This window comes from Cladophialophora psammophila (genome assembly GCF_000585535.1).
Source record: "Cladophialophora psammophila CBS 110553 chromosome Unknown aczJe-supercont1.12, whole genome shotgun sequence".
In the NCBI taxonomy this organism is placed as follows: Eukaryota; Fungi; Ascomycota; class Eurotiomycetes; order Chaetothyriales; family Herpotrichiellaceae; genus Cladophialophora; species Cladophialophora psammophila.
The window spans coordinates 510783-523080 of record NW_006912933.1 but is presented as its reverse complement, the minus strand read 5'-3'; the positions used below and the strand labels follow the sequence as shown (position 1 = coordinate 523080).

The 12298-nt window shown below is 53.3% G+C and overlaps 4 protein-coding genes across 4 annotated transcripts; all 4 read right to left on the bottom strand.

The window, feature by feature from the left end:
• Nucleotides 1-377: 377 nt before the first annotated feature.
• Nucleotides 378-4790, bottom strand: A1O5_07859 (uncharacterized protein; the record flags this gene model as incomplete). Its single annotated transcript, XM_007748447.1, has 1 exon — nucleotides 378-4790. One exon carries the CDS (start codon nucleotides 4788-4790, stop codon nucleotides 378-380), a length of 4413 nt encoding a protein of 1470 aa, XP_007746637.1.
• Nucleotides 4791-7134: 2344 nt separating this feature from the next.
• A1O5_07858 (uncharacterized protein) lies at nucleotides 7135-8127 on the bottom strand (the record flags this gene model as incomplete). The annotated part of the gene is made up of 1 exon (XM_007748446.1): nucleotides 7135-8127. One exon carries the CDS (start codon nucleotides 8125-8127, stop codon nucleotides 7135-7137), a length of 993 nt encoding a protein of 330 aa, XP_007746636.1.
• Nucleotides 8128-9069: 942 nt separating this feature from the next.
• Nucleotides 9070-10020, bottom strand: A1O5_07857 (uncharacterized protein; the record flags this gene model as incomplete). The annotated part of the gene is made up of 1 exon (XM_007748445.1): nucleotides 9070-10020. One exon carries the CDS (start codon nucleotides 10018-10020, stop codon nucleotides 9070-9072), a length of 951 nt encoding a protein of 316 aa, XP_007746635.1.
• A 1077-nt stretch (nucleotides 10021-11097) lies between these two features.
• A1O5_07856 (uncharacterized protein) lies at nucleotides 11098-12186 on the bottom strand (the record flags this gene model as incomplete). The annotated part of the gene is made up of 3 exons (XM_007748444.1): nucleotides 11098-11236; nucleotides 11300-11374; nucleotides 11432-12186. 3 exons carry the CDS (start codon nucleotides 12184-12186, stop codon nucleotides 11098-11100), a joined length of 969 nt encoding a protein of 322 aa, XP_007746634.1.
• Nucleotides 12187-12298: the final 112 nt, after the last annotated feature.

Below are 12298 nucleotides of genomic sequence, written 5' to 3'. Positions count from 1 at the left end.
CTGTACATCCTGCAGCGGCTAGATAGACGTCTCCTCCTTTTACATACATGGCACCCGTCCAGTCAGGCATCGAAGCCCTGTGAGGGTGGAAATGACAATCACTCCTTTCATCGTCCATGGTCCTGCCAACAATGCTGGGGGCTCCAAACGTCTAGAAAACAAAAGGCCCAATCCATCCGCGCAAAATCTTCTGGAGTAAACACAACCATTCCCTCGTGACGTCGTAAAATAGCCGTAGATGAAACAGACAACCAAAAAAAAACTCCCAACACCATAGCCTCCCAAGACGCAGTCGTCATTGCACAATGGCTCGCCAACAAGCTGGTCAACCTGTTGGGGTCTTGAACAAATCCCACCCCCCCCCTTGATCCGGTTCTCTAACCATACCTAGCTCGAAAAAGACCTAATCCGAGAGGCGTTTCACTCTCTTTACCGCTCCCATTATCCAGCACTTCCCACATTCGAGGCCTCCACTCTCCGATAATTCCCTTGCCTTCTTTGACCATCTGCAGTCCTCGGCCCATGTCTTGGACCTGCGCGGATCCCATCATGTTGATGCTGCCAAACAAATATCTGAGCCGTGGATCGTTCAATCGGTCTTTCAACAGCTTTGCGCTCGCCGTTGTGACTTCGTCGCTGACATCATCGATAACAGTGGCAATCACGTCGAATGCGAAATCAACTACCTCCTTTGCCTTGATCTGCTCTTCCTGGCTTCCTTGATGACCTGATGTCCATGCCACTGCTGGATGCGTTGCGATTGACGCCAGTCGTACCAGGAGTTGAACTTGTTCAGTCTGGCCTTGTTTGGCATTGGGACCATTGGAACCTGACGAAACCAGCGCCGGGCGTTGCAAACACACCATTTGTAGCATGGATCGCAGATAGCTCAAGCATACTGCCGAACAAGAGCCACTACCGCTGTCTGATGTGGTGGCAACCGGGCTGGATGTCACGGACATCATCTGAGCATGGTTCACACTCATTGAAGACCCGGCAAGTCCAGACGCAGTTGGAGGAGCTGCACTAGGTGTAGCAGGAGTAGCTGGCGTCAACTGGACGTTGCCCAAGTATTTGAGATGCTGCGACAGTCTGTCAATCAGGCGCGACATGAATCCGGGGCTGGCGCTGACATCTTTTCTACACACTTGGAACGCTTGCTCGACAATCAAAGACAATTGCTGAATGTCGCCAGGGAAGACCGCCGAAAGTGGACTTGTCGGTTTGGTGATTGGCAGTTTCGGCAACGCGTCCAGAAATTCATTCTCGACATTGTGGCGGACCTGGCTAGCTATATCTGGGCCGACTATCCGAAGTAGTTGTGAAAACCGCTGCTCTTGCCCGTATGTTGAAGTCGGTTTCTGTAACGTCTCTTTTAATGACTCGGAGAGTACCTCGGTCAAGTCAGCTTGATCCGTCCCTGACACTTTTTCCATAGAACCTTGCGACGTGAGCCGGAATCGTAGCTGAACAAATCGGTGCGAGAAAATGTTGATGGATTTCAATAAGGCTCGGAGACCAGCCACAGTTAAATCACCATCGGAACAATTCAATGTCCGACTGAGTGCCTTGACAACCCATTTTTCCGCGGAGTCAGGCAGAGACGGCGAGTCTGACGTTGACTTGTTAACAAGCAAGTCCAACAAGAGCGAGTCGAAAGATGGCGAAACCCCCCGCAGTCCAGCTTCGCAGAGTATTTCCAGAGCAGTTGACGGTTCCCTCTGCGAATATTCATACCATCTCGTCCGAGCCTGGTAAGCAGCCCAATCAAGTGACGTGTAGTTGGGAGGAGCAAGAATTTGATATAGCAAGGAAGCGACAGCTAAATTCTTGCGTGGGCCTGGCTTAGAAAGAGCCGCGGCGTCGAAAACGACAGCAAATGTGATGCATCCCGTTGCAATGAGGATCTGAAGAAGCAAAGGCCCAGATTTGGCGTCGAGGCAGGGGACCAGTCGCGACATCCATTTCTGAATGAGGAGATCTCCTTGCGCCCTACGGCACAATCGAAGCCGGCTGAGAAGCTGACAGAATGACTGTATCGTGTGCGGATCGTCACCGAATTTCTGTTGCTTTTCAATGCGATCGACCAGAACCGAGAAGAGGCCGTTCATGGTTTGCTCATTCATATTGGTTTCCGACTGCAGAATGGCTTCAAAATCTTCTACAAAGGTAGCACCCGCCTGCTGTAATGACTCGGCAATGCCGTCACTATAGGGCGAGCAAGCTGCAACTGCACGCCCCCGATCTCCTCGAACGAGATCCTGTTGTAGCAACCTGATTGCTGGCGACTTGGCTGGGAAAGCAGTGCAAAGGTCGAGTAGGGTCGAAGTAAGTAGCGGCATTGTCGGTTTAGTAGGTCGCCAACTCATGTAAACTTGACACATCCGCTTTTGAAGGACTTCAAATGCCCCAATTGCGGAAAAGGCACCGGCATGGAAATGAATGGTAGCAACGAGAGACGCCACAAGGTCATCTCTTTGTGATACCGACAGAATGCCAACCACATCGGCAAGTACTGCTTCATCTTCCATGCACTCAAGAACGTGACGGATCAAGAAGAATTGTCCCTCATTCAATACCTTAGACCCAGGAAGCACAGGAGTGCTTTGCGCCGATTTGGCGCCTTCGAGAGCTCTTGTTCTTAGCCACATAGATATTCTGGTCCGAAGAGTCCACGGCAGAGACGCGAAAGAGGGCTCGACAAGGGCTGGTGGCCTAGGCTTGGTGATGGAGCTTGACTCCGCCAATTTTCGCTCGAGAAAACGTACACACTGGCCGAAAATGGCCTCTTCCGAGTTGAGATCGAACCCTGCACGTTGAAGAACCGAGTTCCGTAAATTGATGACATGGTCTTCTGCCCGCTGCAACGACAAATCAAGCAGAAATTGGGCGGATCCTGACTCCCGCCGCGGTTCAATTCCTGGAGTTGGCTCGAAGATTGAATCCTCATTAATGCAGACCGTTCCCTTCTCTGGAAGACCTCTCACCATAAGCCACTGCATGTATTTGCTTAGTGGGAAGCAATCAGCTCGTGAGAGTTGCGCAATGAGGTGTCTTAAGCAGTGAAGATCAGCCGTTGTCTTCCCCTCCCGGAAGGCCGACAGGAAATTGAGAATAGCAGTGTCAACATCTTGGCCACCTCGTTGCCAGCGCTTGACTAGACGAGTGGCGACATATATTCGAGTTCTGGATTGTCGAAATCGCGTACATGACCATTCAAGACACGATCGCACCAGGAGATCGAAGTCTAAACAGGTGCCCGCGAGTTCTTCGTCTAGCAGAGTGAAATTGTATGGCACAGCGGCGGCGTCTAGAGTTTCAATAGTCGCCTCGTCAGGTGCGCGAACGGACAAGAATTCCGCTTTGTTAAATCCCATGGTTCTTTCATTGATGCGGCTGAGTTCCTCAAGAATCTGAGCTTCGGGTCTAATGGTCGTGTCCAGGCAGCTTCGAACAACGGGCAAACTCTCGGGCCAACTGTCTGGCCTCAGGAAGATAGCAGGACGTGCAAACAATAATTCCCGGATTGCGGCACGCAGCCTCTGTCTCAGTGGAGCTATCGTTTGGTCGGAGAGCTTGTCCACTGAGCGGTACTTGTTAATCAGTGCTTCGGCAAGTCTGGTGCCGCGTCTTCGATAGTGGCTCAAATCTTGCTTGTATATGTGGATTACCATCAGCCAGAAAGGAGTGTGGCCGACGTCTGCCGCAGTGAAAGAGCGCAAGATCCAATCCAAGTAATGGCCCCGATCCAGCAGGTTCTCTAAATAGAGCCAGGTAACAAGCCGCAATGCGTATTGAATGTCTGATCTCCAATCAGATGGATTGCTTTGTTCCAGACGTGTTTCCAAAAATTCTTCGACGTTGACTGTCCACTCGCGAAACCATTTGCTTTCGGTGCCCATGGCCACCGCCGGGGCAGTTCCTTTCCTTTTCAAGGTCCGAATCTCGTTTGCGCAAACGCACTTAGCGAACCATATCGCACGACTCAACGGAACCGAGTTCTGCAAGCATTGATCTAAAAGGGTCTGGCCCTTGATGCCCTGAGGGATTGTCCTGCTCAGCCTCCTCAATGGCACGTCTGCATTGGCCAGATCCGCTATCCAGGATTTTCGTTTCGCTTCAGTCAAGGTGACGCGGGGAGGTGGTTTGAACGTGGAAGCAGAACTGATTAAGCCATACTGGCTCTTCTGATTCAGGACAAGGGAAAAGAGGGCGGACAAACTGTCGACACCGGACTTGTGTTTAAAAGCATTGTAGAGCGGGATTCGCGCCGTGTTGAGCTCCTTTTCGGTGGGGTTCGGGGGTTTGTCAAAATAGCCATTCTTCACGTTGCTGTCATTTAAAACGTCCTCGGGATGCTTCCCAGTCCACGGGAAGAACCCGACCGGTCTTTTGGGAACAAATTGCGGTGCTGAAGACGGCACTTGTATCGAATCGGGAGTATTGGGCACCGGGATGTCCACCCGCGATCGATGTGTCGGTTTAGGCTTGTCTGCGGCTTTGGCGGCGCGAGTGCTTCTCCAAGGCCGGGATGGGAGATCGGGTACATCGTCTTCACTCGAATTTCCCTCCTCTTCCTTGCTTTGTGAGTTAGCAATCGCCGCCCGAAGTGCCGAGGGCTTGACCCAGCGCCAGTGAACGGCCTTGTTATCTTCATTTGGATCGGGAGCATTGGCAGGGAGCGAGGGATTGTGGTAGTTGACAGCGTGATCCGACTTAGTGTCAGCTTCGATCTTCCGCCTTTTGGTTGGTCTGTCCTCCCCGGTCGCTACCGTCTCTCTGCGCAACATCGGCGGCCTTCTATCAACGGGCGAGAATACATGACTGGATGCTCTCCCAAGGGAAGGTCGTCTCGAGTCGGTTGGGCGTCGCAATAGAGGAGGCCGCGGTTCGGCCGGAGGGATAGATGTCATGACCAGGTCATCTTGACAGGCCAATGTTCAATACCTGGAGCCCAAACGACCTCAATGGAGGACGGGCCCAAGAATATATGACTCTTTCTCGAACAAAGACGTCGACGACGGCGTGGGTTCGTGGGGAAGGAGGTTGATTGACGCAGGTTCAGTGAATGCCGCGGAAACTCGACGGTTGAGAGAGAGCCGGAGGGACACGGCGGACTCGAACAGGAGGCAAAATGCTGACTAGGCGTGAGCACATATATCTCAGTCGACTTGAAAAAGCTTGCGATTGACAATTGCTGTATACAGGAGGAGGAAGGGTTTCGTGCAGAGGAGGCCCATGGGAGAACTAGAGCGAGGAAGAGAAAGGGTGTGTGGTTCCGACAGGGTTTGGAGATGGGTTGAATGGGAGGATGGGGAAAGGTGGCAGCGGCAGCGGCAGCAGCAGTAGCAGCGATGGTGGTGCCTTTTTCTGCTGTGCTGTGATGTGCTGGGCTGAGTGAGGAAGCGTATCGGCAGACCCTGGGCCAACGATGGGCCACTAGAGGTTGAGATGTTGCCAACACAGCCAGTCCAGGCACTCCAAGGCCACTTTTTAGCCGGGGTTAACGTTGGATGACGGGATAAGGAATTTCGCAGGCACCACAGGCTCGGGAGGGAATCCCCCCCCAGAAGGCCCAGACAGGGCTTTGCTACCTAAACGACTGGGGTTCGCAGCCACCGAGAGCCACTCTGTGCGACCTCCTCGGGGCGTACTCGGGATTATGATGATTTGCACACACACCACTGCTGCTATTGTACATACTTAGGTCCTCGGACCAAGTATAAAGCACCCACCCTACCCCGGAGAGCCCAGCGTTTGTGGTGGATTTACTTGTACACGGGCTTTCTCTGATAATGCTCGGCTCCCGGATGGCAAAGAGGCAAGTGGAGGACTGAATACCTGCCTAGCTGGGTAACATCCAGTTTCGATTGCGGCTGACCGATCACGGATGGGAAGTGCACGTCGTGGTCAAGCGGTGTTGGGTCGTATATTCGGTATTATTATTATGGTGTTGATGATCGCTTGCGAAGTCGCCCAATTGGCAGCCTCAGGTCTGTCGCTGGGGTGTGTCTGGGCGGCTGTCTCTTCTTTGTCGTACCTGTTCAGCCCACACTATTCAACGCCGCACTCTGCCGACCGACCAAACAACCCCCATCATTCCGGGTGTCTAGTTCAACCCAGGCACCACAGGGGCGATGGATTCCTTATCCTTCGCCATCCTCTACTTGCACCCTATTTACGCAACCACATGCCCTGCCGACTGGTCCAAGTCCAGCGCTCGTGGCCCTCCCCCCGGTACCTTCCATCGGAGCGTTGCTCGCAGTAGTTATTTTCGTATCCAGATTCCGCATCGGGCTCGGTTCGTTTGAAGCGCCCCCAGTCTATCGGAATCCAAATGGCGCATGGCTGATTGCTGATGGTTGATGACCGATGAGAAAGAAGGATCTCCAGTCCGGCTAAAGCTTGCGGCGGTAGGGCTCGGAATCGATGTTTTCCTTCTTTCAATTCTCTGACACACAAGTATTTGCCCGTCTTTTTGTCAAAAGCGCCGCTCTTGGGCACGCGAGGGTCCTGCTCCGTTGCTACAGTGGGTTCCAACGACGATGGTTAGAGTGTCTTACCTTTGTTCCTTGGGGTGGTTACCGACGTCGGTCGAGGTACTGGGTACCTGGGAGGTAGCCATGTGGGAGTTGGTCCAAGGCAGGGTTTCCGCTCAAAGGCTTCTAAAACATGCTGATCAAGTTATCTTCCCTGGCTACATACTCGATGATACCTGTCGTGTTGGGTCCCCTGGTACCTTCAACTTGGGCTGCACGATACCGTCCTGCAATCTAGTTGGCTTGCGCACTCGAACAAAACTCTATCAAGAAGCGCTGACCTCCTTCATCCATCTCGCTTCGGGCCTCGGGTCACTGCGATATGTGATCCGAATGCGGGTCGGAGGGAGGGGGCAAGGGGGAGCCAATGTCGAATCCTGGGGTACGAAATGGATGGAACCCGAACCACGTTCACCTGCCACTGCGCTATGGTAACAACGGCTGCCGTGTCCGGGAACTCTTCCTCTTCTGCTGGTTCATATGGATAAAGCCACTACGGTGTTATTCCGTACTGATCGGTAAGTCAGTTGGGAGACTGCGCCACGGAGAGCAACCTCATCTGTTACGTCCCACAACAACTCGTCCGCTGGTCGTATCAAGTCATCCCCAGTAGAGGAATCGTCTCGTCATCCGATGCTTTCCCTTCACTTGATCTCCTGCTACGAGACTTGATACTCCTCGCCCGTTGACTTTGAGGCTGCCCCTCAGCAGATACACTCCTTCGCTTCATGTGCGAACTGATCCCGATCATAACTCCATAACGACTCCTTGCTATATCTGATCCTGAGCCTTGTTCAAGCGGATCACGGGCGACCGGCTTTAGTGGCTCAATTGCGCTCCAACTGTCCGGTCCACCCGTGCTCGATGGAGATTCAAAGTTCCCCCTTCCGTTTGTGTTGGCCCGACTCCGTAGTGGAGGGAAGATTTCGACACCGTCAGTAGCTGCTCCCTTTTTATGGCCATCTGCGAGCGCCAGGTCTAGGTCCATGTCTGTTGACGAAGTGACCATCATCTTGCTGCTCTTGGAGGACTTGGAACGAGGTAGACTCCCCGAAGCTGGTTCGCGGAAAAGCCGAGCAATTTTGGGATTGGTCCAAATGCTTTGCACAGACAATTCGCTGCTTGGCACATAGCTTATTTTTCTCCTGCTGCCTTCCTGCAGGGAATCTCGTCTTGACTGCGAGAGCACCTTCGACAGCCGTCTCTCCAACGTCTCTGCCCCGACGAGATCCCGACTCTGAAATAGCGATGCTTGGCCAGGGGGACTAGGATCCTCTCCCTCAGAGTTACTCGAAGAGCAGTTCTCATCCCAAATGATCTCATACACCGCGCTGTCCGATACGTAGAGGGTGGAGCACCGGCGGATGGACTCGGCCGCCTGATTTGGTCCGGAATATGATAGCCGTGGTTCTACCGTGACAACTTCGGTCTGGACAGGTGGAGCAGCAGCACTGGTCGAAGGCCGGATGTCGTCTTTGCTTACTGTGGATGCTGTCCGCGGCTTCTGCGTGACTCGCTTCGTCCGATCTGCCTCTGTACTGTCATGGACTGCGGCTTCGTCGTATCGAGTAACCGAATTCAAAAACATCGAGAGGAGTCCGCTGCTATCCCGGCTGAACTTGGGCGGCGGGAAAGAGGTGAGCGAAGTTCGTCTCCGCGACCTGGTAGTGGTGGCACGACGAAGCGTTATCATCGCTGGGCTCCGATTTGAATCGAATCTGGTCGCCGAATATGGATCAGTTGTACCTGCGGTGTCATCGACTGGCACAAGAGTAGCCAGCCCCTGGGTCGAAGACGCTTTGGAGGGGACCGTCCATCGTCGTGCTCTGCGTTGGGGACTCTGAAGTAGTTCGACGTTGCCAAGGTCAAATCGGGGTTGGACTGATGGGAGAGAATGGGTTTTTCGTAGGCTATGCGAACGAGGGCGGGTGCTAGATACTTGGTTTCTGCACCCGCGGACCCCCCTTTTGTGATCAGTAGTTGTACGTCGAGAGTGTGTATCTTGCCGTCCATGTCGATGATTCCGACTCCTTTTCATGTTCAAACTGATGTTGTCATCCTTTCCCGCCTTGAAGGGAATGTCTTCGGCGCTCTTGTGCGACGTGGGAGGGGCCAAAAGTTGCTGGCTTCGCAGGCTGCTGGGGGCACTGCTGGTCGACGTAAAAGAGTGAAAAGTGACAGGCATTGTGTCGAACCGTCAGCAGTCTGGGGTAATAATATACGTGCCGTGGATAACAATGGCGAGCTAAATGCTGCAGACAGAGGAGAAGGATACAACGGAGATATGGCTTCCACGGTGGAAATGAGCCCATTGCGTGGTAGGCTCCTTCTGCTCCATTCATCTCGCGGAAGCAATTTTCGACATATCAATGTCGCCGCAAGAGCGTTCGAATCGTACCTGCCGGAAAGGAGGCGCGCCCTTCAAGTTGAACGATGTCCAGACTTCGGATATGTGCACCAGAATTTAGAAATTCCTGAATCGTTTGAGCGACTTATCCTCCGTACGATGAGCCCCCTTTCAAACTGGTCGTCAAGTCATCCGGCGGCTGTCAAAAGCTCCACCGCCTTGAAAAACGAGACCAACTTGTCTTCTCGGCCAATCCAAGTATCTCGCCCAGACAGGATCTAGCAGGCCAGAGACATCGACGACCAAGCTGTATCCCCAGCCATGTGCCCACCAGTGATGATCCATACACCTGAAAATGGCAGCCCAATGAGCAAATATTGCCAAGGCCATGGGGTTGCTCTGCTTAAGACAATGGATGAAGGTCGGTGGTGCCATGATCAGCCAGGAAAAGATGTGGCCATCCCACTCGACAACGGACCGACATCTGGAGATGTCACGCAACTGCTCCAGTTGCTCAAGGAAGAGACTCCTAATTGGCTGAGAGTCTTCCCCCTCCCATAGCGACGACAGTTGAGGATCGTCAATGGCTTTGCGAAGTGTGCCGAAGGCCTCCTCCACCTCTGGTGAATGCGGTGGCAAATCTTCTGAGCGCGGATAGCGCAACAGTTCTTCAATGTCACCTTGAAGCCACTTATCTGTCTCCCTAATCACCGCATATATGCCTCTGAGAATCATGATGATTTCAATGAAGTCGGCCGTCGGCGAGTGCAGTGGAAGAGTGATACCTGGGGATGATTCGCCCGTGCCAAGGTCAAGCTTCACACTATTCAGGCCCTCGGGGAGCTTTTTCGATGCAAATGCCCATATGGTGAGAAGAAGGGAGAAGGAGAATAAAGCGATACCGTTTTCCTGATTGGGTTTGCTGACAGCCGGAATGAATCCAGCCAAAGCAGTGTTCTGGTGAGCCAGCGCCACCTTGGAGTACTTCGCCGATGCGTCCGGCGACTTGAGCAGCAAAGTCGCTTTATGCAGTGCCGAGGTGGCCATCAAGCCGTGCAAAAGATAGTCGTGGCGCAGAGCCTCTGCAAATACAGTGTCCCGCCAGACAGCATGGGTGGCGAGTCTCGAGGACATGGTCATGTATGTCCGCGTGGAGTAATGCTGGATGAGCTCCAGGTCCAGACGGTCAAAACATTTGTCGACGGGGGCGGGGTCTGACTCTGCTGCCAGCGGCGACGAGGGTTTCGGTGTTGAAAATGCTCCATGGCGTGTTTTCTCGGCGTCTGAATGCTGGTGGTCGAAGCTCCTGGGTGTAGATGTGTCATAGTTGGATGTGTTTCCTGGGGGAGTCGGAAACCCTTCCGAGCCATTCTCGAGAAATGAACAGCGGATCTGTCGCTTTACACAGCGCTGGCACTGAGGACTCGTCTCGTCGCACTGGGCACTCTTGGTCAGGACCGGCAACGGCAGACGGAAGACAGCAGAAACACTCTTGTGAAGACGGGCTCAGCGATGGCTAAGCGAAGAGACTGCTGCCACGACTCCCACTCCCTCTCCCACTCCAACCGCTACTGCACCAATTATGGAGCCTCGGGAAAGGCAAAGACCCAGCCAAAAAGGTCAAGTCGGGAAACACACTGACCTTGACTCTCCTGGTTTTGCACTGCCGACACCCGTGATGTGACTTTGTATGCGACCGACGCGAGGGCATTGTGAGAACTGCCGGCTGGATAGTTGCACTCTGAATCGATGATGGCTCATAATTACAAGTGTGAGGGCGAAACAAAGAGAGGAAGCTGACCTCTTTAGTCTTTGGCAGAAACGAAGCCTCTCGTATCCGCTGGCGTATTAGCTTGGCACCGCCCGTGCGCACGCCTTTTCTTCCTCGTGTTCGGAAAGTCGCGGACGCTGCGCCAGCCTCATCATCACCCTGCGATGCGATGCGCTATAAAGGGAGTCCCTGAATGGTATCAGATTCGCATGCTCCAGTTTGCGGGCTACACATAAGCTCGGCATCAGTGTAAGGCCGAGAGGACTGGATAACGCGGCGAGCGTCATCCTTTGCGGCCGAAAAAGTAAATGCCTGGTGCCCTGCATGAGACTCCTATTTTTCACTTCGCCCTGGTTCCGTCGCGTCATTCACTCTTCTATCATTCTATGTCTATGTCGATATCTACGACATATTGAACCGAATGCCATCAGCATAAATCTTCAGGATTTGCCCCCCGCTGTCTCGGGCTGCTCTAAGGGGCCTGCAATAGAAGGATCCGGTCTCTTGAATTTCCTCATCGGCTCGAACAGGAACCCCGGATGGCAAACAGTCAGGAGAACACATGCGATGGCCACCATCCTAGAGCAAACCCGTGTCAGTGTGGTTTTCAGTGGTGCCCGGGGGTCCAAGAGCCAAACTTACATTCCATCAAGGATGAGGAACTCGGTTTCAATGCGCATCATGCGACCTCCCCAGCCTCCTGCCATCTCGGGCAGACTACCATCAACATCCGTCAGTATATCATTTCGATAAGACAGGATTCAAGGCACGTACCGGTAGATGCAGCGGATGAAGATGGTCGTAAAGGCCAGCCCAATGGCAAAGCAGAAAATCCGGAAATTGCGTGATACGTTGGCCGCGGACAGATGTTTTTCATACTCGCTCTCCATCGTCGCTGGCGACTTGGCCTTCTTCGCGCGTTGGAATCGCATATAGTAGTCAATCATGAGGAGCCCGCAAACACCCATGGTTGCTACCTGGAACGCAATTCCGGCCACAATCAACCCATCACCCACATCCAACAATTTGGGATTCACATCATGGTCGCCTGCACTCGCTGCGACACCACCCCCAATGGCCTGGAGCACAATCGAGCCGAAATCGCAGCCGATGAAGATCCAGGGATAGAGCCTAGGCTTCAATCTCGAGTTCTCTGCTCCACAATAGATGACCAAGTGCTTCAAGGTGACATATATCCCCGCGGCGAGGAAACTTGGTGCAAGGACCAGGCAGCAGATTTGTGTCTTGAAGCCCGCACCGCTCCAAGGGTTGTGGTGCATGATCACCCGCCCAACATAGCCCACCGCCTCGCCGAAAGAGCCGATGGCGACAGCAATCAGGTATGTCCATGTCCGCTTCCATGTGCCGAGAGCCAACTGTAATAGCATGCAGAGGCCGAAGAGAGCAATGAAGAATGAGTTTACGCTCAGGTTCGGATAGTAGCCGTATGTGGTGAGTTCAAGGGGGCAGTCGGGGGTGATCTCAGTGCAATAGTGACGGGCATGGTGTGTAGTCTGGTTCGAAGACATTGTTTTTGTTTTGTTTGCTTGTTTTGTTTTGTTTTTGTTTTGTTTTTTGGTCCGTCAGAGACGCCGCCAAAAACGATATGGGATGAAGGACATAACCAGCAGTCGGAAGGCA